We start from the raw sequence: 26,294 nt of genomic DNA, 5'->3' as shown, positions 1-26,294 counted from the left end.
AGCGAAACTATTGTATTCCACTCTGATTCCCACACCATCTCCCATCAGTTGAAAGGTTGGAACCCCCTGACTGGGAGCTCAGCTCTGGTCCTTAGGTAGAATGATACTGCCTCAATGACAAAGCCCCTTTTCAGCAAAGTCAGCTATTAATGTGTGTTCTGTATTTAGCATTGACTTTGTAGTTGCACCCTATATTCTCTTCAAAATGCTCAGCGGTACTTGGTTGGGTATGCTAACCTTTTAAAGTTAAAATAGCTTTCAGAAGAATTCACTGCAGCCCTGACTTGAGTATGGAGAAAGGAGACTCCTCCCACAGCTTTAGAAGGACTGTGAGATCTAAGGGCCATGGGAAATAACCTAAGTTTTCTTAGAAAGAAAAAAGCATCACCGAATTCACAGAAATGATTGGAGCGCATATTTGGCAAAGTGCTATTCTCTGCTCCCCAACAATGTGGTCTTCTGTTTGTTCTTTTTGGCAGCACAATAAACACGTTTGTCATTCACTGAGGATGATTATGGGTGAAGGAGTGGCAGCGTGTGGCTAACTCCTATAATATGGCACAAATCCCCAACATCATGATGAGGTGGTGGAGAACATCTGTGGACCAGAAGGGGAGGGAGATGGCACTCAGAGACAGTTCTGAAAGGGTTAACAAAAGAATTAACTCAACAAGAGTCAACTCAGAGGTCTTCATAAAATTCCATACATTTTAGACAAAGTCGATTTTGTTCATCTCTTGGGGATTCTGTAGCTCACATTTATCAGTTCAAAGAACCTGACAGATAAACCTAGGTTGTGGACCTCTAACAAATAGAAATCAGTGATGGTACATTTTACTCTAGGGCTTTCACTAGAGAACTTAAAAATGATGAGAATCTAGGACTGGAGTTTTAGAAGTTGATTTACATGATTTTCCTGTAATGATGAGAGCAAAATCTGGCTGTGAGATTATGAATAAATGAACTGTCTTACCCCATCTCCTCACGTAGTTGCTTCCTTCGTATTGAGGTGAGATCTTGGGTCTTAGCTGAAATGTCTCTTCCTCTAAGGGGCTTCCCTGGCCACTCTCTAAATCACGTCCCCCATTGTACCCCAAATACTTTACACATACTAGCAAAGGAAGAGGCTTTGTCTGTCTTGTTCACGGCAGTAGCCACAAGACCAGCTCCTGGTACAGTCATCATGATCATGGCTCACCCTGACTGGGTATTTGCTGTTTGCTGGGCATCGTTCAGTGCCCTTAGCTGTAATTAAATATCTATACCACAGCCATGTAGATAGGGGCAATTATTAGCCTAATTCCACAGAGGAAACTGGGGTATGGAGGGGTGAGGTCATTGCCCAAGGTCACTCAGTTAATGAAAGACAGAGCCGTAACAGGAATCCAAATATTTGTTGAATGAACACATCACTGAAAATGTTGTTCTCCAAATGCTGGAACCCAAGGGAAGCCATCTGGGGATGGCTTTATTGAGACGGGGAAGTGAGGTTCAGTTCTGCTTCATCCAATTTACCTTCAGTTCCTCCCTCTCTTCAGAGTTAAGGGGCTGGTCAGAGGGAAACCTCTTGATCTCGCCCCCTCTGCCCCACTCGGGTGTGCTTTAAACTATAATTTTCAATCCTTAAAAGTTTTGCTGGGGCCAAAGTTAAGCTTCTCTTAAAATACTCACGCCTTTTAACAGCACAGCCCCACGAAATCCCAGAAGTGTCTCTTTTCCTTACCTGAGAAGCTATAGAGACTGGAAAATCCCCTGCCTGTAGTGAGTAAAGAGAGAGAATGCAGAAAGTTTAAGAAAAGATCATGGAAAGGAGAAGTCTCAGAGTGATGTTTCTAAAACACAAAACCTGGCTGGGGGCGGCGGCTCACACCTGTAATCCCAGCACTTTGGGAAGCCAAGGTGGGCGGATCACTTGAGGCTGGGAGTTTGAGACCAGCCTGGGCAACATGATGAAACCCTGTCTCTACCAAAAATACAAAAATGAACCGGGTGTGGTGGCACGTGCTTGTAATCCCAGCAACTCAGGAGGCTGAGTCAGGAGAATTGCTTGAAGCTGAGATCACACCATTGCACTCAACCTGGGCAACAGAGCGAAACTCAGTCTCAAAAAATAAATAAGTAAATAAATAAATAATAAATAAATAAGTAAAACACAAAACCTGACCACAATCCTCCCCTGATTAAACTATCAGGTGCTCCATTGCCTTTCAGACAGTTTATACTGGGGGTTTACAGAGTTTCATCTCACAGCACTTGCTCTCCAAGGCAGGGGTTGGTAAGCTTTCTGAAAAGAACCAGATAGTAAAAATTGTCAGCTTTGCAGGCCATACCATCTCTGCTGCCACAAATTCACCCTGTAGTTGCAGTGCGTAGCTGTAGACAGTATCTACGTGAACGAGTGTTGCTGTGTTCTAATAAAACTTTCTTTAAAGGCACTGAAACTTGAATTTCATATAATTTTTTTTTTTTTTTTTTTTTGAGACAGAGTTTCACTCTTGTTGCCCAGGCTGGAGTGTAGTAGCGCAATCTCTATTCACTGCAACCTCTGCCTCCCAGGTTCATGTGATTCTCTGGCCTCAGTCTCCCATGTAGCTGGGACTACAGGTGTGCACCACCACTCCTGGCTACTTTTTGTATTTTAGTAGGGACACGGTTTTGCCATGTTGGCCAGGCTGGGTCTCGAACTCCTGACCTCAGGTGATCCACCTGCCTTGGCCTCCCAAAGTGCTGGGATTACAGGCATGAGCCACCAAGCCTGGCCCTGAATTTCATATAATTTTTACATGTCACGAAATATTGTTGTTTTGATTCTGTTTTTGAACCATATAAAAATGTGAAAACTATTCTTAAATTGCAGGCCACAAAACCAGGTGGCACCTGGGCCTTGGCCCTTGGCCCTTGGCCTTAGCTTGGTGACTGTCCTCTAAGATCGAGCCGCTACTGCTTCCTGCCTTGCCACAGGTTTTGCCCACCCTTCATGTCACACTATCCTTCGGGTCTCACTTGGAGATTGTCAGCAGAGCTCTTCTGCAAAGCTCTGCACTAGGTTGAATCCCTTTGCTCTGTTCAGGATGAATATCCCTTATCCAGAATGCTTGGGACCAGAAATGTTTCAGATTTCAGATTTTTTTTTTTTTTTTTTGGAATATTTGCATTATACTGGTTGAGCATCCCTAACTTGAAAACCTTAAATCTGAAATCTAAAGTGCTACAATGAGCATTTCCTGTGACCATGACCTTCGAGCATCATGTGGGTACTCAAAAAGTTTCAGATTTGGGAGCATTCGGATTTTGGATTTTCACATTAGTGATGATCAGCTGTGCAACCATGGCACCAGCCCACCGTCACCCCCTTAACAGTAATTTCTCTTTCCCTTAGTGTCTAACATCTCTCTCCTTGCTAGACAGTAAATCCCTTGAGGACAGGGCTTGCGTGGGTCACATTTATTTCTGAAATCCTAGCACCCTGCCCAGGCCAGACAGCGCTGGATACTCAGTAAAGGTTTTTTGACGTGCACATGGCATTCTTATGACATATTATTTCCTTCCTTCCTTCCTTCCTTCCTTCCTTCCTTCCTTCCTTCCTTCCTTCCTTCCTTCTTTCCTTCCTTCCTTCCTTTCTTTCCTTTCTTTCTTTCCTTCTTTCTTTTTCCTTTCTCTTTCTTCTTTCTTTCTTCTTTTTCTTTTCCTTCCTTCCCTCCTTCCTTCCCTCCCTCCCTCCCTCTTTCTTTCCTTCCTTCCTTCTTTCTTTTTTCTTTTCTTTTCTTTTTCTTTTCTTTTCTTTCTTTCTCTCTCTCTCTCTCTCTCTCTTTCTTTCTTTCTTTCTTTCTTTCTTTCTTTCTTTCTTTCTTTCTTTCTTTCTTTCTTTCTTTCTTTCTTTCTTTTTCTTTCTTTCCTCTCTCTGTCGTTCTTTCTTTCTTTTCTTTTTTTTTGAGACGGAGTTTCATTCTTGCTGCCCAGGCTGGAGTGCAGTGGTGATCTCAGCTCACTGCAACTTCTGCCGCCCAGATTCAAGTGATTCTCCTGCCTCAGCCTCCTGAGTAGTTGGGATTACAGGCATGCCCCACCAAGCCCGGGTAATTTTGTATTTTTAGTAGAGATGGGGTTTCACCATGTTGGTCAGGCTGGTCTCGAACTCCTGACCTCAAGTGATCTGCCCACCTCGGCCTCCCAAAGTCCTGGGATTACAGGCATGAGCCACCATGCCCGGCCCCATGACATCTCATTTTCTGTTATTATTGTTCACTGCATGCTCTGTTTGGAAGCTTAGCACTTCCTCATTCCTTGGGGGTATTTGAATTTAGGGTGCAGATAGAACTTCCAGAGTAGATAACAAACCTCAACTCCTTCGTTTGGCTTGAGCTGTTCCCCACCCCTGGCTAGAAGACTCCAGGAGCAGGCAAAGGTTGTGCCCACAGGCACAACTGGTTTGGCAATTCAGTAAAAATGCTCAAACCGGCTGTGCCTGTGGTTGCAGCCCAGAGTGAACTCAACCGTTTGGAAAACAGAGACGCTTACTCCGCAGGGAGAGCTCCACGACCAGGACTCCCCCGGTCTGGTCTCGCAGGAGGTGCTTCCTTTTATCGCAGGTCTGAAGACCCAGAGAGGCAGAGGGGAGAGAAGCGGGGAAGGTGGGATGATGAGTGAGCAAAGGGGAGAAAAGAGAAAGAAAAGACATTTTAAAAAGGTCACAAATGGGATGGAGCCACAATTCCCCAGTCAACAGATATGAGTTACTTTTTTAAAAAAGAGAGATACTGTTCATCCCTTCTCCAACTTGAATTCAAAAAGAAAGCTTTACTTTGTTAACTCTTCAAGCCAGAGGGAATCCTGCTGGAAGAGGTCACTGAGTGTGGAAGGGATTGATACCGTTTCCTTTGATAAGGCTTTTACTTACTATCACTCTTGCCACTATATAATTAGAGAAGCGGACACTTGCAAATGTATTCTGGTTCATTTTCGTTTCTTTCTTTTTAAAAATATGGCATCGATACTTATCCTTTGATCAACTGTACAATGTCTCTCCCCTCCTCTCCCTGGCTCTGCACTCTCTGGTTTCTTTCCCTTTTGCTATTTGTGCTCATAAAGAACCATTGTCTGGCCAATGAATCAATAGCAATAGAGATTATGACCTTATTTTTGTTGGTTACTATAGGCTATGTGGGTAGCAGCCTCTTTGGAAACACCGAGGTCTCCAGTTGAAAGAGACCAGAAAGGAGAACACTTTGAGATTTGGCATGTCTGTGTCTAAGTGGTGGTTCTCAGGTTTGAGTGAGCACCAGGATGACTGCTGGCTTGTTAAAGCACAGCCTGTCAGGTCACAATGGTCAAATCAGCCATGACCCAGTGTCGGAATTTTCTACAGCATCTCTCTGAAGTCACAGAGGTGAACCCTCGGGCTGTGCAGTCAAGACTAAAAGCACTCACCCTTTGAGTTATGCCCACAGTCTGTCCCTGCCACCTAGACCTTGAATTTCCCTCGCCCTTTTCACTTCTTCAAAGTATTTCCATGTCTGTTATCACTTTCATTTACCGACACTGCTCTCTGATGAGGGAAGGGCAATCATTACTGATCACACTCTACTTAAGGATGAGAAAGCAGGTCCCGGCAGATTAGGTGACGCATGCCAGACCATGCGGGTTGTTGGAGGCAGGGCGGATAGGTTCCGGAGCATCTGCCCCCATGAGCATCTGCCCTTACACCCAGTGCCATTTCCTCCAGATGCCCTCAGCACACAGCTTCCCTGGCCTGGTTATGATTTCCCCACTTAAACTCCAGCTCCTCCAATTCTGGTGCCCTTTGGGTAACATTTTCCTCCTGGAGAGAGACAGCTCACCACTGGGCAGGAGAGTTTCTCACTGTCGCAGATGAACGTCTCACAGTGTAACCACACCTTGGAGAGTTTGGGGATGTTCTGGAACCGGAAAGCATTGAATTGGAAGGTTGCCCTGTGATCTTTCCCATTCTCATGCACGAGGACGGTTTCATCCGTGGGGCAGCTGAGGCAGATGGGGAAAGAAGAGTGAACTGTCACCTCCTGGAACTCTAGCAAGAGCTGCTGAGCAATTTACACACAAAGCTCCTGAGGTGGTTATATGGCCTCTAACCTTCCCAGGCATTTTGATTAGCAGCACCTCACTTGATCCTCACAACTGTGAGGTCAAGTTGATGAGCTAGGAGGTGGGTATGACTGTCCGCATTCTACAGACAAGGTACAATGGGAGGGGAGTGACTTATAAGAGCCACACTTTTAGTAAGTTGCACCTGTGTCCCAAAGAAAGCAAATCCCTGGGAGGTAAGGCCCTCTGAGGACTGGAATATGTCCAGCCCTTGAGGGATATACAAAGTAAGGGCAATGGCACCAGGAGCAGCATTGCCCCTGTTGCCACAGCTGCCTAAGCTCAAGTCACACCCAACACATTTCTGTGTGTGAATTGTGAGGTTTTGCATTGAAAATTTGTATTTATGGTATATTATTTAAATTATATATATCTACATAGTTACCTTTGTAAAAATGTGGTCATGTTTTTAATATAAGTACAGAAATAATGACTGAAGGATACCGTCTAAATGTTAACACAGGCTGATACAAAGTGATAAAATTACAGACATTTTTGGTTTTCTTCTTTGTATTTTTATGTGTTTTTCCAGATTCTCTATAATGAGAATATGATATTTGTATAATATTCCAAAGTCTCAAAGGTAATAATTCAGTTAAAAAAAATGACACAGATGGACATTTGTTTAAGCGGGTGGTTCTCACTCGGGGATCCACTTTGTGCCCCAGGGGACATTTGGCACTGTGATTGTCCAGACTGGGGGAAGTGCTGCTGGCATCTAGTGAGTGGGCAGAGGCCGGGGCTGCTGCTGAACATCCTACAGTGCACAGTGCAGCCTCCACAATAGAGAATGGTCCCACCCCAAATGTCAAGGTGCCAACATTAAGATATCTTGGTTTCAGCAAACATACTTTTTCATTTAACGAAGACTGATTACCTAAGTGCCATTCCTTTAACTAGGTGTTGGAAACAGACACAATCATTCTTGGGACTGTACAAAGAAGCCCACACCTTCGTGGGGGTTTGTTATCTGCAGGTAACAAGGGGTACCAGTGTCTGTCCCTCTGCAGGAAAAGGTCTATGTAACGAAAGTGTCAGACCACTGAACAGCACCACAGCAGGCCCCAGATTAATGCAACACTGAAGCATCTTTCTTCCTGTATTGTAAACTCGGCACACATGCCAGAGAGTGGTCCAGTTACCCCAGGGAACCTTCACGATGTTTTCTACCCCACCCGCATTCCCTCAGAAACAGACAACAAGGGGCCAAGCTAAAGGCAGGAGCGAAGGAAGTCAAGTGTGAGAGTGAGGGAGTGAAGTGAGGGAATGCCGTACCTTTGTATCTGGACCAGGGGTCAGAGCTGGGTCTGTGTGTGGTGGGCTCTGAACAGTGATGAAACTGGGGCATTTTCCAAGTTGTGAAACAATACTTCTGTAGGATCATTTTGTCAATAAACCCGAGATCCTCATATGAACTCAAGATGGGATTTCTTAAAATAGCTCTTTGCAGCCAGAGTGCCCCAGGCATGGTGTCAGCCAGTGGAAAATAATGTAAGCAGAGCTTTGTCAGGGGGTGGGGAGGAGGCAAAAAATAGGCAGGTCTAGATGCCTTGGCACTGCTGCTTCTTGGCACCAGCTGCAGTACCCACACTTCAGTGGCAGCTGCCTCTAGATGGTGGAAGCCCACAGGAGGCTTTTATGCCCTCTCTGCACGAGCCTCCTTTCCCATGTCGGATTGCTCTTTGAGATAAGTTTGCTGCTTTCAGGGCATCCATGTGTACAGGGAAATTCCTGATGATATATCTTCTACCATCTCTCCAGGAACTTTTGTAAACTGGGTTTTTTTCCAAAGGGGCCCAGTGTGAGCAAAAATCATCTGGAGATTGTGGGAGTGGACTTTTCCATTCTCCCCTTTGACACTGAACTTTGTGCATGTATCTCCAAGTTCGAGGTGCCATGTCAATTAGGAAGAATGTAGAAATGGATCGGGATGTCTTACATCTGGCTTGCTGAAATGCAGATTCCCTGGGTTTCCCCAGAGTCCTTCTGATCCGGTAGGTTTACAGTGCACCTGCATATGTAATAGCACTCTAGGCAGTTTGTGTGTACACTAGAGCTTGAGGACAATTGTGCAGACCACCCAAAGCCACAGGCATCCCTTTTTCAGCCATCTTGCACATCTGCCAGATGGGAACAACAGCAACAGCACTAGAACTCCCTGCAGAGAGATGATTCCAGGGGTGGCAGAAGCCTTTGCCTAGTGTGACCATTGCCTGAGAGAGGTTCCCAGTGCCTGATAGCAATTTCAGGTCTCTGCAGGTCAATAAGTTATTTCAGAATTCCTGAAGTCATTTAATTGCACCATTGCTAACAGAGGCTAAATGAATTGAATCACTCAATGGCAGATGTGAAGTAAACACCCAAATTAAGCTGCCATCTCTACAGGAGGCATTGCTGGGCTGCGTAGACATGCCTCGGCCATCCTGTCCTGTCCAGACCACTCAGGAGGTAACACTGACTGAGTATGAATCCCAGGCCTTCTCCTTACTAGCTCCATATCTTGGGCATGTTTCTGGACCTGTGCCTCAGTTTTCTCCTCTATAAAATAATGATTATTATACTATCTACTTTATAGAGGATTTAATTAATGACATTTAGATAAATTAATATTTGTAATACACCTACCTAGAACAATATTTGGTATATTGTAAGAGCTGTGTAAGTGTTTGCTAAATAAAAATAAAGGTTTAAAATAGCTCCACTTTAGTTATCTAATTATCTTTATCCTTGACATTAATTTGTCCTTGGCCTGATGGGTTCTGAGAATAACACAGGCACATTGGTCTGTTATGTGCTGTGTTTAGAGAATGTTCTCTTCTTTGTTTACCGCTAATTATGTGCATGATGTCCACATCTCTTGTCTAGCTCTGTCTCTCCTCTGATTTCCAATGGTACAATTCTAAGTACTTCTGGGCAATCATCATTTGAAGCTTAACATGTCTGTTAGTGAGTTCAGCGAGAATCCATATTTCCTTATCCAAAAACCTCCTTCTCCAACAGCCAAACCCAAACACTCTTCCTCAGCTTCGTAGTCCAGAGATTTAAGAACACAAAGCCATTTTTTTTCCATTACTCCCCATGTTTCTCACACTGTCCTTTCGTCCACCTCCTATCTGATTTGTTCCTACATTTTCTCGTTCCTGTAGAAGCGTCTCCCTACTTTTTATTACCTTGTTTCATTCACTTGGCTACAATAGCAGTTCATGGCTTATCACTCTTGCACAATAGCTGCCAGGACCTGTAATCTGGTCTTTCTCCCTTCCATGCATGTTTCTAAACCATCCTGTGTGTGACTTCCAGCACTGCTTTTCTAGGGCGCACTTCTAGTACTACTTTAGTGCTTTACTCCAGATTGTAAAAGCTCCTGGTTATCTACCTAATTAGTAATAAAAACAATGATCTTATTTAAAGTGGTTGGACTATCTAGCAGGTACCATCAGCTAAGCTTTCGATATGGTTTATTTAATTTAGCCATCATCACCGTGGTTCTGTTGTCAGAATAATTGGATTTGAATTCAGCCTGCTCACTTCCTCTTGCACACATACACACATGCACGCACACACGCACACACACACATTTACTATGAGACCTTACCCTCTTGTGCCTCAGTATCCTCATCTGTAAAATGAGGATGATAGTAAAACTACCTTCCTTGTTGTAAGGCTTAAAGAAGTTGATATAAGGTAAAGCTCTCAGAACAGTATCTAGTCCCTAGAATGCACTATGTCCTGTTTCTTAGTATTTGTCCTTTGCCTGGAGCCACAGAGGATGTCACTGATGTAACTCCAGCAGGCTTCACCTCTTCCTCCCAAGCTTTGCCACGCCAGAGCAAAGTAGCCCGACAAATGCCCGGTTCCACTGCTCAGCCCTGTCTCTAGACAGTGTACTTACCCCTTGTTGATCAGCTGCCACTGCAAGGGATACATGAAGTCAGCCGAGGGGGTGGCCCAACAGCTGTTCAAGACCACTTTAAACCTGGAAATAAAACAAAATGGCATCACTTTGAAACAGAGAATCTTATGCCTGCAAACATCTGATGATTAAAAAGTATGTCAGCTAGTCTTTTTTTTATTTCTTTGCATTTAAACATATAAACTTGGAGGAAATGTACTTACCTAATGCTTAACCCTTTGGCTTCTACTCCTGCAAAGAGGTCTGAACCGATTTCGGATGTCTCCAGGACAAAGGGAGCTTCTTTCTTGGTGGAGAACTTGGCATTCTTTGGAAGGAAATTGACACTGGGCATTATGACCTCTCAGATTGAGCAGCTGGGTCTGCCAGGAGCAGATGAATTGGGATGGGGTGGGGATGAGAGTCAACCCAAAGACAGAAGCAGGTGAGGCCACCGAGCGATCCTCCAAGAGCAGAGAAACTCTATCTTTTAGGATGCTCTGCCGTCTTAGAAGGGATGAGGACGTCATATAATCATGTATTCTAGATTTGCTCATTATGGTGAGGCACACACCGTATGTCTCATCTACGCAAATGAAATTTGACTAATGGAAAGCAAGTGAAATTCAGGGATATTAAGGCACTGTGTTGTACTGAATCGCCCAAGGACACAGGGACTGAGTACATACAACACCCCCCTCTGCACTCACTTGTTTCTACTTTTTGCCTGAGCAGATTTCAGCGTGGGTTGGGAAGTGTAGGATCTGATTCCCAGTACAATCATCAACAATAACAATCACAGCCACAATGGATTGATCAGCTACTACGTACTGGGCACTGTTCTGTGTACTGGGAGGGACTCTATGTCAGGATTTTGTTAGCGAACAAAGCAAAGGTATCTGCCTCCAATGATCTGGCATATTCTATCAGGGGAGACAAACAATAAGTAAGTAAATGATATAATATGTAACTGTAGACCATAGGACATTATCTAGAAAAGCTGTAAAATATGCAGAACAGGATAAGGAAGATCAGGAGTGTGAGGAAGGGCAGGTTGCAGTTTTAAATACAGTGGGTGGGGAGGCCTCACTGAGGATGTGACATTTGAGCAAGATTTGGAGGAAGTGAGGATCGGGGCCATGTGGCCATCCATGGAAGAATGCTTGAGTCAGGACAAAGGCCCTGGGGCAGGAGTGTGGCTGGCAGCACAGCAAGGAGGCTAGTGTGGCTGGAGTAAGTGAATGAGTCAGGAGGGTGGAGAGTGGGGAGCGGGGCTTGGGTGAGGTTAGAGAAGTTATGGGGGACTGATCCAGAAGACTGGGGCTGGCTGGGCACTGTGACTCACACTTGTAGTCCCAGCACTTTGGAAGGCCGAGGCAAGCAGATCACTTGAGGCCACAAGTTCGAGACTAGCCTGGCCAACATGACAAAACCCCATCCCTATTAAAAATACAAAAATTAACTTGGTGTGGTGGCAGGCATCTGTAGTCCCTGTAGTCCCAGCTACTCTGGAGGTTGAGGCAGGAAGATCTCCTGAACCTGGGAGGTGGAGGTTGCCGTGAGCCAAGATTGCACCATTGCACTCCAGCCTGGGTGACAGTGAGACTCTAAAAACAAAAAACACCTTAAAAAACTAAACACTGGATCTTACACTCTGAGTGCAGTGGGGCAATAAGGAGTCAACACCATGATTTGAGCAGAGGAACAGCAGGTGCTGATCACTGGCCTGGCATATGTGATATTTGCCTACCATTCTCATCAAGGCATGCTGGGTGAGCTGTTAGGAGTAACAGTAGTGTTTCTGTTTGACTTACTCAAAGGAGGCTGATTTCTCCATTCTCTTAGTCTTGAGTTCAGTCAACTTTAGTAACAATCTTGAACTGCTCTGTGGATTAGCTTTCAGAGACAAAAGCATTACCATAGAAGGGATGCTGGGCTAATCTGCGCTCCCACTGCTAACTTAGGACACACTATAGGCAAGTCAGCCTTTCAGGCCTCAGTTTCTTCCTATGCAAAATGGGCATAACCTTTGTGACTTTATGTAATAGAGGAATAAAGCTTAGACCAGGTTACTGTTTGAAAGATCGAGTTTCATAGACCTGGAGATTTGCAGAACTGCAATAGGTAGACAGTGGCAGGTGGAATGGATTTCAGCAAGGTTGTTTAGTTTAAATGGACTTTATAGTATTCCATGGTGTATACATACCACATTTTCTTTATCCAGTCTATCATTGATGGGCATTTGGGTTGATTCCATGGCTTTGCTGTTGTGAATAGTGTTGCAATGAACATATGCAGGCATGTATCTTTGTAATAGAATGATTAATATTCCTTTGGGTCACATGTATCTTTGTAATAGAATGATTTATATTCCTTTGGGTATGTACCCAGTAAAGGGATTGCTGGGTCAAATGGTCTTTCTTGTCCTTTGCAAAGACATGGATGGAGTTGGAAGCCATTATCCTCAGCAAACTAACACAGGAACAGTGCATGTTCTCACTTATAAGTGGGAACTGAACAATGAGAACACATGGACAAAGGCAGGGGAACAACACACACTGGGGCCTGTTGGCAGGTGGGGTTACGGGAGGGAGAGCATTTGGAAAAATAGCTAATGCATGCTGGGCTCAGTACCTTGGTGATGGATTGATAGGTGCAGCAAATCACCATGGCACACGTTTACCAATGTAACAAACCTGCACATGTACCCCTAAACTTAAAAATAACAAATAAAGATAAAAAATAAATAAATAAAGTGGACTTCACCCCTCACATGTCAAACACGCAGAGACTTTGCTGAGAGGACTCAGAATCTCTTTCGTTTCCTAGTGCTTCTGACATTATTTTACTGATGGCAAGTCCAGCAAGGGCTCCCTGACTCAGTCACCTAGAAGTCAGTTGCTTCCTCCCATTTGTCAGCCCCTGCACCATTTAAATGGCTGCAATAATGGGATAATAAAGTTTTTAATCATAAGGGATCTACTGGCTTAATATGCAGGTTGAAGTGGCAGATTTACAGTGGTTTTTAACGTTCCTTGTTATGTTCTGAGATTTGTCATATTTTGAGAGGCCATTTTCAAATATGGGAACTTACCTGGGGACCCTGATGTAGTCCCCAAGCCTGTCAGAGGTATTACTCCCAACTCTTTCTGCCAGGGACCAGCCAGCAGAATGTTAGACTATTGGAATAATACCTCTCCTCATGGAAGAACCTGCCTGATTCTGTTACAAAGTGAAGAACAGAGCTGGCACCATTAATTCAATTTCTGAAACAGAACACTAATGATTGAGTTCTCTATATTCTCATCCAGCAGCTCAGGCAATGCTTGGAATAATTTTTCCCCACCTTCTCTATAATGTGAAAATTAGAAACCTATTCCAGATCCAGTAACCTCCCTTTATCCACAGGAGATATGTTTCAAGATCCCCAGTGGATGCCTGAAACTGCAGAGAGTACCAAACCATATATATATATATATTACTTTTTTGTTTGATCTGATAACATAGATGGCTACTGAGTGACACTCAGATAGGTAGTGTCTACAGTGTGGATATTCTAGACAAAGGGATGATTTACATCCCAGGAAATACAGAACGAGTGGTGCAAGATTTCATCATGCTACTCAGAACAGGTGTGCAATTTAAAACCTAAGAATTGTTTATTTCTAGAATTTTCCATTTAATATTTTTGGACCACAGTTGACCACAGGTAAGTGAAACCATGTAAAGCAAAACTGTGGGTAAGAGGGGACTACTTTACCGAATGGTTGAGTCACAACTAGCCGGTGTCACAAGTTAAGGATGAATACACCTGGCTTAACAATAGTTCATGTAGAAAAATCTTGGAGTTGCTTTTGCTTATAAGCTCCATGTGAAATAGTAACGAAAAAAAAACTGCCCTAAAGTTATTTTCCTAGGACACATTCTTGGAATCTTCCAAAACCTAGAAGGTCCCCTCTGACCCTTGATGGCCTGCACGGGTCTGATAAAGTCTAGAATATAACACTTCAACTCTGGGCTTCATTTTTTAATAGAGGTACTGAGCAACTGGATCATATTCAGAGAACAGTGACTAGGATGGTGAATGAACCACCAACAGTGACAAGAGGTTTAGCTTGGAGAAGGTGGAGATATTTGGAGGACTGTCAGCCACATAATTGTATGATATTATTTCAGAAGACAGAACCGGGACACATGCGCGAGTTCAGGGTGTCAGATATCAGAGCTGATCTAAAATGGGAAGGCCCAAATATCATTGTCTTTGGAAGAGGCGGGGAGGCCACCCCACAGCAATCTTGCAAAAGAGTTTTGGGCTTTGGGTGGAAAGCCAAGGTTCACCACCTCGGAGGTTTGTTTTGACTCTTGGAGTCTATGATTTTGGCCTCTATTGCTTGCATTTTTTCCATCTTAAGCTTTTTCATTTCTCTCTCTCTCAGAGGAATGATCAGTACTGTTTTGACTGAATAAAAGTCAATATAATCCCACACTGACATCGATGTTCAGCCTTATAAAGGTAACAATGCTAGAAGCCCTCAGAGTTTCCACTTTAAATAGAGTCAAAGTCTACAGTGATGAGAAGGGCTACTTTCTTGGGCACTTAACGTGTGCCAGGCACTGTGCTAAGTGCTTCTGAAAGATTATTTCATTTAATCCTATAACAAACCTATAGGTTAAGTGCTATTATTATCCCTGTTTAACAAATGCAGAGATAGAAGCCCAGAGAGGTTAACTCACTTGCCCAAAGTCACACAACTAGTAAATGATGGAACAAGGCTTCAAACTAGTGGTCTGTTGAGAAGGCCCATTTTCTTAACCACAGCACTAGGGTGTTTCCGTAAGCCAACTACCTTCCTTTATTTTGTATTGAGGGTCAAAATAACTTTTCACTAGGAATACCAGCCATGGGATATTGTCAAGAGTGAGTGGGAGGGGGATGGAGAGAAAAGAAAGAGGAAGCCTGCTGAGTAGAACTGGTGCTTTTAGAGCCCAGCATTTGAAGCTCTCAGGATCCTAAGCAATTAGCAGTGCATTGATTCCATTGTGTTATCTAGGGCACAGCTCTCTTTCTGGTAATTTGATGGAAATATATGCAGGGAGCAGTTGTTGCTTCAGAAACACATAAGAATTCTCTGAAAGCGGAAGAAGGGGGGAGAAAAAAATACCAACCACATGGGTCAGGCATAGGGAACTGAGCCCATGGTGGGAATGTTAATCAGTACGGAAGTGTCAGGACAGCACAGTCCCTTCTTTGCTGAGGCCTATTTGTCCTAGAAGGGTCTTGGTGGGCCTCAGGGGAGGCTTGACTCTTAATTTTATACTTGTTGAAGGGGGTGTCCCGTTATCTGTCTATCCAGCCCAGAGGATGGCCTGGAGGATGCTGAGGACATGTCTCTTATTATTATTATTTTTAAAAGCAAATAAGCTCATTCCAGTTCTAAGACTTGATGTTTTGTGTATGCCTGAAGCTCAGCTCTACAAGGCTGATGGTGGGCAATGATTTTTGACAATCCTGGTGTCTCCGTGTTGCCTACTGCTGTAAAACCTTCATGGGATCATATCTATAATTTTGTCCGGTTAAAACAACAATTATTCACTTCCAGACAGGGACTCGATAGCAAAGGCAGCCTGTCATCAGGGAGTCCCCTGAGACTGTTGTCAGTGCGTGGAAGCCTATTTTCCTCTCCGGATGGCTTTCATCAGTGACTGTAGCGGTTTCACCACCTTATCATCACCCTGGTGGCCCATGCTGTATTTAGCCCCCGATTATAGGTCAAGGGCTGTATGGATTCCTTTTCTCAGTACTTAACCGCTAGTGGTATGTGGCTAGGGGCAGATCTAGATTTTGTGGGATCTTGAAACTTTCACAATGTGGAGAGCCCTCTTTAATGAAAAGAATCACATTTTTGAATACAGAATTAGACACAAGGCCTTCAAAGGGCCTTGAAATGAGTTTCATTCCCTTTGCAGCAAGCAAAGTGACCATATCTAGGAGATCTGTGTTCAAGACTGGCCACTGCTCTGAACTACCTGTGGTCTCTCAGGCTAATCCTTCCTCTCTCTGGGCTTCTGGTCCTCATCTGTGAAACAGACTAGGTTATTCTAGGATCCCTTACAGCTCTCACCTTCTGAGTTCAGCAGGACTAATAGCTTCCAGGCAGCAGGTTAAGCAAGTTTAAAGAGTTGAAAGTTAATGGAGTTACAGGTAGTATGATATTTCTCCTTTGAGAAGTGAATGGGTTGGACATGAAGCCCTTCCAAGGAGGTCCTCTAGCTCTAATGTTCTATGCAAAGGTTTATATTTCTGCCCACATCTTCCTTTAGTCTGCTGGGACAGTGTCTCTGTGTGCATGTGTCCTCAGTGCAAGCTGCAGGTTTGAAGAAACAAAGCACCCCTTCTAAAGAGGAGGGCAGCTGGGCAAGTGGCCACTGCATATTTAGTTTCTCTGGAGCACTCTATTTTGAGAGAGACCAAAGTGTGCCTTTAACTTCTATGTCAACAGAGGCAGCCTGCCTAAATTAAGCAAGGAGGAAACGCTACTTGAAAGGTTTCAGAGACAAAAGAATTAGGCAGCGGAGGCCGACCCCAATCCTTCTCTTTAGCCCTGTCCCAGTCAGGAACCTCAATACCTTGTGCCAAAAATTTTAAGAGCTAGATCTGAAATATAAATCTCTGGAGTGGGTTGTAGTGAAAACTAATCTTGACCAAGAATCAGACATTGGCTGTCTTATTGTCTGTTGACCTTGCCTTAGTTTTCTCATCTGTGAAATGGGAAGGTTGGTCTTACATCTTTGCGGAAGGTTGGTGTTTTTATTTATTTATTTATTTTTGAGGTGGAGTTTCACTCTTGTTTCTCAGGCTGGAGTGCTGTGGTGCGATCTCGGCTCGCTGCAACCTCCACCTCCCGGATTCAAGCAATTCTCCTGCCACAGGCTCCCGAGTAGCTGGGACTACAGGCGCGTGCCACCACACCTGGCTAATTTTTGTATTTTTTTTAGTAGAGATGAGAATCCACCATGTTAGACAGGCTGGTCTTGAACTCCTGACCTCAAATGATCCGCCTGCCTCAGCCTCCTAAAGTGCTGGGATTACAGGCATGAGCTACTGTGCCTGGCCGGAAGGTTGGTCTTATAGCTTATATCTTATACCTCAGCTCTTCTATCCAGTCTATGAATCTGACTTTCTGTGACACTTAGTTTTTAAAGAAGTTTAAAGCTAAACCAAAGCTTATGTTTCAACTTGAATTTAAGAATGGGGCTCTGCACAGAGCTTGTGGAAGACTGAATACCGAGGAAGCATCCCACCATCTCCTAGAAAGGCCACAGGGAAGTAATGGGAACCTGGAAGCTACTTACAGTGTAGAAGTTGAGAGACAATTGGCTTTCAAATGTGCCCATGCTCCCGTTCTTCACATGAACAGTGGCCACTCTGAAAAGGGGAGAGAATTTTGCATAAGGACTGAAACACACTGATTGATAGGACCTGCAGCACACACATGAGGCAGCCAGCCCTTCATGCCGCACAGCAACTTACCTCTGGTCAAAGGCAGCCTGGTTCACCAAGTAGGTGGAATGGTAGGTGCAGGAGAAGGAGTAGTTGACAGGCTGGTTTTTTACAATCACTGTGCTGTCATTGGAAACGATGTGATTGTAGAAGTGATAGATAGGTGGCTTGTACTGGACAAAGAAAGGAGACAGTCAGGATGAATCTGTGTCCCCGCAATGGGAATGAGGGTTCTGGGAAAAGTGCGGGAAGATGGCTCAGAAACAAGTCCAGTGGGGAGACAGGAATGTCTGCCACTGACAGTGGCATCAACTCTTCTTGTCTGTGGGTAAACTGATAATTTTGTAAAGGGTTCCTTAGTTTATTCAACTAAGAGTATTTATAAACAATCTAGGTTGATGTTGTATGCTTTAACATCTCCGTGTACCCATTGGGCTTCTGACTGAAAAGAACTGGCTCAAGAATCTCTATTACCCAAGGTCAACTCTTCATTTCTCCTGTCCAGGTATCCTAAATGAATGTTTTACCCATCTCCAATTTCTAGAATGTTCCCTTCTGGTTTTTTGCTCTTTCCTTCTTCTGACTATAAGCACGATTTCTGAGACTCTTTCCTCTGACTTGTTGGGCTCAAAAATCACAGAATATTAGAGCTAGAGGGGATCTTGAACATCCACTTGAAAAGTGACCGACCTGAGACCACACAGATGATTTGTAGTTTACCAGGATATACTCAAAGACATGGCGTCTTTAATCAGGCTCATGACTCTTCCCATTAAATCACTGAATCCTTGTGAAGCCTTCAGAAAGAGGAGCTGGCCCTGGAAGCTCTTTGCTCTCATGCTCTGAGATGGACAGATACACAGGCTTCTGGCAGGTAGGGCAGTAGGAATGCTAGACCTTGGTGGGGGGTTGGGAGACCTAGCCTCCTTTCGTGATTCCACCCCTACAGGCTCTGTGGCCCTGAACGAGTGACTTTATTGGGGAGTCTCAGATTTCTCATCTGTCATATGATACTTGTTAAGAGGGCGTCTGTTTCCTAATAATTATCTTATGATACCCCATCCTGCGCACTTCACAAGACCAAGTTAGAAGTTGTGGTATACATTGGTCACTCCCTAAACTGCCCTTCCAAAGGCTCTTTATCACCACTTTAAAGTCTCAGGCAGAGAATGGCTCATCCATTCACCCATCTGATCCAGGAAGGATGGCAGCTTGTGAGCACAGGCTCAGAACTTGAAAGTGGGAAATGTACTTTGCTCTACTAGAAGATAGCTTCACTGGCTTTGGCAACAAATTAGGAGGATAAGGGTCAAGCCAAAAGAGTAATCTAAACTAGGCAGAAGATAAGATGTTAAATAACACTCACATTCCAGGATATTTGGGAATCAGGATTGACCTTTAACAGGAAGTGGGTACATTCTGAATCCTTTCAAGGACGGATGGTGGACATCTCATTCTTGGGTCCAGTTGCCTTACCTTAACTCTGTACTGTGTGGCCTGGTCTTACCTCAGACTGGGTTCCGCAATAGGACTTGTTTTTAGGTGATAAATCTGGGATCACAAATTGGTAGTAACCTCCTTCGTGGACCCCGTTGTAACACAGCCCTCCGAGGGCCAGCTGATGAACTTCCCATCCATAGGGACACTCGGGGATTTTGGTGATGATGGTTTTGGGATAACAAAACACAAGAATGACATCTAGAAAGAGCACACATATAGTTTAAAATCAGTTATGGTAATCATGCTAACCTACATAAAGAACAGTGGTTTCCAGCTACACCTGAGCATGCAAAAGCAGTTGGTTAAAAACACCTTCCTGCTATTCTTCACCAGCTGTGATGAACGTTTTCCCCAAACTTCAGTCATTGGAGAGTCACTCCTACAGTTTTTGCTGCGTTTATTTAATGACTGCACCTCATTTAACATGGAATTAAAATTAGTCCATTTGGAACTTTAAAGAATATATCTGTGAAACCACAGATAGGATGTATTCGACATATATAAATATATATTAAAATCTCCGTCACAATGAGCACATAACTTAAACATTTTAAATGTCAATTTCATGCATAATATTGTGAAATACTGATTTAGGGCACAGGATAGAAATTCCATAGTTGAATGGAAAAACAAGTGGAGATGTTTTATATATATATATATATATATATATATATAATGGGATGTGGGGAGAGAGCGTGTAAGCAAGAGAGTGAAATACAGCAAGCATTCTCTAATTTTAAAAATGTCTGAGTTTATCCAATACATTTTTGCTCCATCTGGGAAAAGTCTGATTGATATTGGTGGGGGAGACTTAAGTATTTTTCTACTTGGCTCCATCATTGCATTTTTATAACAAGTTAAGCACAGAAGTGCTGAGCATTGTAAAAGGAAATTTTTCTTCCCAGGAAAATGGACTGTGGCGAGGACATACCTGCTTTATTTGGAGCGCATGATTTCGCAGAGGCTTCTGCAAAGATGGCCAACAGGACAAAGGCCTTCATCACCATTGCTTCTCAGAACTTGGCCTTTGCCAGGTGTCCAAACTAAGCTGGCCAAATTTTACGGTCCTTCCAGGGCCTGAGCCTCGATCATTCTAAGTCAGAAACATGAATGAAAAGTTAAAATCAAGGGAAGAACAAAGCCACACATATAGTCCTGGGGAAATTTTCAAGGGAGATCAACGATGTTGTGTCACTTCTAATTGTTTCTTGTTAGCACTGAGAGGCAAAAAGTGGAGCTCATACCGTTGGAAGAGTCAATGACACATGGAGTTGTTCATGTTCCCGACTGTTTCATTCTCTCCGGACTGTGGAGGCTGCCTGCTGGATGCTCCCCAAATCTGCTGCCCCAGTCCTAGTTTGACTTTATATAGCCCGAGGATGTAAAAGAAACTGGCTCCAGATAAGTCACAATGAGCATGCATTATCCACTGTGTGGGGAATAAAAGGGGGGCCTGCAGAGTAATCCGATGGGAAGCTCAGTTACTTGAGTCTAATTTCTTTTGCTTTACAGAGTTGGAAAAACTTTTTTTTTTTAACTGCTGCAACCAAGATTGGGAGGAAAAGTTGATTTTTTTCCCCCTTTGTACACAAAATAACTCTGAATGGAGGCAAACTACTTCTGTACAATTCCAGGTGACAATTTTAATTCTTTTGTCTTGCTTTCTTTGCTTTATTTCCTGCTTTCTTATTTTTGTATGTAGGTGAACTAAACTTTGAACTTAAGAAAATTCAGGTTTAACATTGTTGCACCTGATAACTATATATATATATATATATATATATGTATGTGTGTGTGTGTTTGGGTGTGACCATAAACATTAAAGGATTTTTCCCTCTAATTAAAAAAAAAAAAAAAAAAAAAAAAAAAAAAAAAACTCTGGTGTCTTGAACTTCATCCTGAAGAACAACTTTTAATTGTACACCCTTGAGATTTCTAAAGCTTTATTAGTCTCCCAGAGCAATGACATTGGAAGAAGAAACTTAGAAAGCCTCTCTTATAATTCAATCCTTAGTCACCCGACAAGATCCCACTGAAAACAACAGGTAACATGCTACTCCCATGAAGGTTCCAGATATATTATTGATACTGCACATCATTTAATGTTTCAAAACATTGGGAGGTGTCTTATAAGCAATATGCATACGTAATATGGTACAATTTCCTTATTTCCTCAAAATCTATTGTTAAATTGATGGGATGTTTTATAATGATAGTGTCAAAGAATGAGGGAAATAGCCATGTGGCAAGCCATTAAAAGTTTCTGTAACTCTGTTTCCTTCTGTGTAAAATGGTGGCTGTGGTTCTGGGCTGAAATTACAGAGTAGGAAAGCAATGATATGAAGGCTCTTGTAAACTGTAAGTGGTAGATAAATACGTAGATTACATGAAAAGACAACTAACAATTTCCGGTAACATGTATGTGTCCCATGAATTACTTTTCCTTTCCTTAGATGCACCACAAAGTGACTCATTGTAGATTTATGATTCATGTAGCAGGAGGCATATCTGTATTGTAAAACACATATGCAAAATACTTTATGGACGATGAACAAATGAGCTGAAAGGGAGAAGAGAAAGAATGTAGTTAAAAAAATTTTTAAACAGTAGGATCAAGTTTATTGTGGCCTGGAAACAGTATATTTCTTTTTTATTATTATTTTACTTCAAGTTGTGGGATACATGTGCAGAAGGTGCAGGTTTGTTACATAGGTATACACGTGCCATGTGGTTGCTGCACCCATCAACCGGTCATCTACATTAGGTATTTCTCCTAATGCTCTCCCTCCCCTAGCCCCCCACCCGCCGACAGGCCTCAGTGTGTGATGTTCCCCTCCCTGTGTCCATGTATTCTCATTGTTCAATTCCCACTTAAGAGTGAGAACATGTGGTGTTTGGTTTTCTGTTCTTGTGATAGTTTGCTGAGAATGATGGTTTCCAGCTTCATTCATGTCCCTACAAAGGACATGAACTCATCCTTTTTTACAGCTGCATAGTATTCCATGGTGTATAAGTGTCACATTTTCTTTATCTGGCCTATCATTGATGGGCATTTGGGTTGGTTCCAAGTCTTTGCTATTGTGAGCAGTAACATTGGCATATTTCCACTGTTCTCCATAGTTCATTCCTGAGCAGAAAAAAGACACTTGAATCTCGAAAATATGTGTGAATTCTCTGAGTTCCTCTTTCCTGGGGCTTAGCATGAACTCTCTGTGTTTCTTTCCCCCTCTTTTTTTAGTAAGCATTTATTGAGCCCCTGTGGTATACTGGACCAGGTCCTGGGAAGATGCATGCACTTTATGTGGCTTCTTTCCCTGAGGAACTAGGGGAGGAGAGTGCACAGAAATAGGACTGTGGGATGGAGGGGAGGAAAAAGGGACAATCAGAATGCTTGGCAGGTAAGTCAAGCCACAGAAGAGTGTAACAGTCCAACTGCATAAGGAAGGGCTTCTGATGTGACATAAATGATTATTCATAACTGGCAATTCAGTATATTTTTGGTTTGCTTTTTGTTTTTGTTTTTTGTTTTTAATTGAGTCTGAGTCTCACTCTGTCGCCCAGGCTGGAGTGCAGTGGTGTGATCTCAGTTCACAGCAACATCTGCTTCCTGGGTTCAAGCAATTCTCCTGACTCAGTCTCCCGAGTAGCTGGGATTACAGGCACACACCACCACGCCTGGTTAATTTTTGTATTTTTAGTAGAGATGGGGTTTCACCATGTTGACCAGGCTGGTCTGGAACTCCTGAGCTCAAGGGATCCACCCGCCTCGGCCTCCCAAAGTCCTGGGATTATAGGCGTGAGCCACCATATCTGGCCTCAGTATTGCTTTTTTACATGGGTTGGAGTACTTGTTTCCATTTCAAGAGGATTCTACAGATACATATCTCTTTTCAACCAACTTTGGCCCAGGCAAGTCAACAATGTCATCTTACCTCTGACTTGGCAGGGCAGGGATCACTCATGGACTGGGTCGCAGTGGATATAAACACCTTTCCTCTCTCCCAGCAGAAATGTCTGATGGGTGCTTGCAAGATGCTGTGAGATGTGATAGGAGAAGCCTGGACAGTTGGACTCTGCTGTTCAGCCTGGAATCCAAAGTCCACCTCAGTCATTACTAGTTGTGTGTTCTTGGGCGGATTACTTAGCTTCTGGGAGTTTTAATTTCCTCCTATCCTGAAAGAATATGCTAATACCTATGACACAGTGTTACTCAGACTATTAAATGAGATATGTGTCTGCAAGCATAGACATGGCATATTTTCCCCAATCAGAGCAAGGTACTAGGAAAGACTTTTGTTGCTATGCTCAGTTCTACTTGGGAAATCCAAAGAAGGAAGCCTAGTAGGAGTGGGTCACCCCTAGATAACACACATTATTGTCATCAGCCCTGGATTCCATCATATGTAACTAAGATCACAGGTTCTGAAATTAGAGGTCATGGCGCTGTCACATTTCCAATGGTGTTATCTTGGGTTCATAACTTGACCTTTCTAAGCCTACAGTTTTCAAATCTGTAAAATGTGGCTTTTCATTGCCTATGGCTTTTGCAAAGATAGAATAAAATAAGGCATATAAATTGCTGAGCACAGTGCCTGGACACAGTCAGTGCTCTATGAAGACTTGCTGCCCTAACGTGTGTTCATCTGAGGTTGGTATCCTCAGGCTGGAAGGACATGTCAGTGGCGTTCTCATGTGACCTCTGGGTGTTTTCTAATGGTAATATTTCTCTCTTTAGAAGCCCACCTCAAAAGAGAAGGTGCTTTTGATTTCTAGAGAAGTCTGATAGCGATAAGATCCTGGGACAGAGAAAGAGATGTCGCCTACAGTTTCTTGGGGTGGGAATCCAGCTAACCATCAGGTACATGATACTCCTTTCAAGGACAAGCTGAATGAAATTGGGAAGTAGATTTAACTTTTGTGGCAGGCTGGTCTCTAGATGTTTAATTTGCATAAGAAACAGAATGGGACAAAATGTACTTGGGCCAAATAGTATTTGATAGTTGCTCTGATAAAAGGCAGGAGGCTTCTATTTTTCCTGGTAATACCCCCGCCCCCATACAAATGCCCCAGCCCATCCCCTCTCTGCTTTCCAACACTCTCCCTCAGATGAAGATGGAGTGGGAGGGGGTGCCACTGGGAGATGGAATGCAAAAGAAAAGTCTCCCACTGAGAAGCACACTGAATTTTGCTATTTCTTCAAAAACACACAAATGAAACTGAATGGAAGATCTTAACATTCACAGGACCTTGAATGAGCCCAAGAAAGGGAATTTTATGGCAGACTTATCTGAAAGATAAGACTGTCTGTCCTGTATCTTTCTTTTGTGAATTGCCTGGCAGTAGAAGGTACCTATTCTATTCGAAGCCCTGAATGATTTGGGAAAGCTGTGGCCAGAAACAAAAGCGTTTCCATTTGCACAATTCTAATCAATATTTTCATTCACAGCCTGGAAATCATACAGGCAATGAATCATTTGATAAACAACACCAGTAAACCCATACTGAGGTTAACAGATAACACTTCAGACATAATGCTAGCAAGTGTGCATTAAAGATTAAAAAACTGCTTTATTGACTTATTTTTTAGAGTACTCTATTTTGAGTTCATTAAATGTTAAACAAACTCCATTGTTTCCTTAAAGCTCAGAATCAAGCCTTCTTGTACTTTGTGGGAGGCTCTGTTTGCCAATTTGCAAATGAGTGGGTGTTTCCATACAGGCTTCAATGGCTCAAACCTCACACTACTCCCCAGGAATTAACAATTCCCCAGAGGAAGCGGTAGAAAAGGAGAACTGAGAAGTAAGAAAAGATCCACTGGTAATAGTGCATCAGGAATTAAGGGTAAGACACCCTGCCTCCCCCATCTCTCACCTGACCCTGAAGCTATCAGCTTCAGAAACCCACATTGCTCCAAGCAGATAAACTGGCCCCTCCAGGAGATCTTGGAATCTTTTCTGGCTAATTTCTAAGCAATGCTCTGATCTTTCCCTCAGAAAAGGGGGACCCACAGTCACATCTCTTATGGCCCCATCAACCCCTCCCTTACCTGTCTCCCCGTCTCCCTCCTCACCCCCACTGGCAATCATCAGACTGGAGAATTAAAAATTGCTCCTCCTCAGATCAAGTTTAGGGATCTCATTACTGGTCTAAAACATCCAAGGCAAATAACTTATTCTGTTCTTGAAACCTCCCGAAGAATCATTCCTGTATTCTTTTATTTATTTACCCATTCATTCATCTACCAAATACGTAATGAGTGTGTGTTATTGCCAGGCAGTAATCAACTAGCCATCTGTAATCTGTGTCTACATCTTCCACTTGGGGTAAATGTAAGGATATGGAGGAAGGGCATAAGTGGGCTTCAGAGATAAAAAACAACAGGGCAGAGGCCGGGTGCGGTGGCTCAAGCCTGTAATCCCAGCACTTTGGGAGGCCGAGACGGGCGGATCACGAGGTCAGGAGATCAAGACCATCCTGGTTAACACGGTGAAACCCCGTCTCTACTAAAAAATACAGAAAAAACTAGCCAGGCAAGGTGGCGAGCGCCTGTAGTCCCAGCTACTCGGGAGGCTGAGGCAGGAGAATGGCCTGAACCCGGGAGGCGGAGCTTGCAGTGAGCTGAGATCTGGCCACTGCACTCCAGCCTGGGCGACAGAGACTTTTTTGAGACTCCGTCTCAAAAAAAAAAAAAAAAAAAAAAAACAGGGCAGAGAGGAGTCATTTACTTTAGATGGCCTGGTCAAGAAAATCTCTTTGAAGAGAGACTTAAGATGAGGCCTGAGGCCAGGTGCAGTGGCTCAGGCCTGTAATCCCAGCCCTCTGGGAGGCTGAGGAGGGCGGATCACGAGGTCAGGAGTTCGAGACCAGCCTGACCAACATGATGAGACTCCATCTCTACTAAAAATACAAAAATTAGCTGGGCATGGTGGCATGGGCCTGTAATCCCAGCTACCCAGGAGGCTGAGGCAGGAGAATCGCTTGAGCCCGGGAGGCAGAGTGAGCCAAGATCATGCTATTGCACTCCAGCCTGGGTAACAGAGTGAGACTCTGTCTCAAAAAAAAAAAAAAAAAAAAAAAAAAGAGATGAGGGCTGAAGGCTGGAATGGGTGACAGTGGAATTTGTGCAGATGTGCATGCACGTGTGTGTGTGTGTGTGTGCACATGTGCATGAGTGCACATATGTGTAGGGGCAGTGTATTCTATACAGGGGGTATGATGCTTACAGAGGCTCTAATGCAGGATGGAGACTCTCATTTGTCAACCTCACATGTATGAGTGTGT

General features: G+C 43.6%; 1 protein-coding gene across 1 annotated transcript; it reads right to left on the bottom strand.

Annotated features, from left to right (window-relative positions):
• Positions 1-506: 506 nt before the first annotated feature.
• On the bottom strand, positions 507-20,098 carry TECTB (tectorin beta). The gene is made up of 10 exons (XM_010365919.2): positions 19,945-20,098; positions 19,021-19,211; positions 17,544-17,686; positions 17,366-17,438; positions 10,237-10,340; positions 10,013-10,096; positions 5,838-6,000; positions 4,519-4,591; positions 1,724-1,756; positions 507-598 (listed from the first exon to the last, which is right to left on the bottom strand). Exons 1-10 carry the CDS (start codon positions 20,018-20,020, stop codon positions 549-551), a joined length of 990 nt encoding a protein of 329 aa, XP_010364221.1. The 5' UTR covers positions 20,021-20,098; the 3' UTR covers positions 507-548.
• Between the last annotated feature and the right edge of the window lie 6,196 nt (positions 20,099-26,294).

This window comes from Rhinopithecus roxellana, chromosome 11 (assembly GCF_007565055.1).
Source record: "Rhinopithecus roxellana isolate Shanxi Qingling chromosome 11, ASM756505v1, whole genome shotgun sequence".
NCBI classification, from domain to species: domain Eukaryota; kingdom Metazoa; phylum Chordata; class Mammalia; order Primates; family Cercopithecidae; genus Rhinopithecus; species Rhinopithecus roxellana.
This window is presented reverse-complemented; position numbering and strand designations above follow the sequence as displayed.

What these genes read in the sequence shown, in the direction of transcription:
- TECTB (XM_010365919.2), bottom strand. Translation starts at nt 20,020, where the DNA reads ATGGTGATGAAGGCCTTTGTCCTGTTGGCCATCTTTGCAGAAGCCTCT. An exon ending in TGTCTCTCAACTTCTACACT is followed by an intron (nt 10,341 to 17,365) that starts GTAAGTAGCTTC and finishes TTCCTTCCAAAG; the next exon opens with AATGCCAAGTTCTCCACCAA. An exon ending in GCCAAAGGGTTAAGCATTAG is followed by an intron (nt 10,097 to 10,236) that starts GTAAGTACATTT and finishes TTTTATTTCCAG; the next exon opens with GTTTAAAGTGGTCTTGAACA.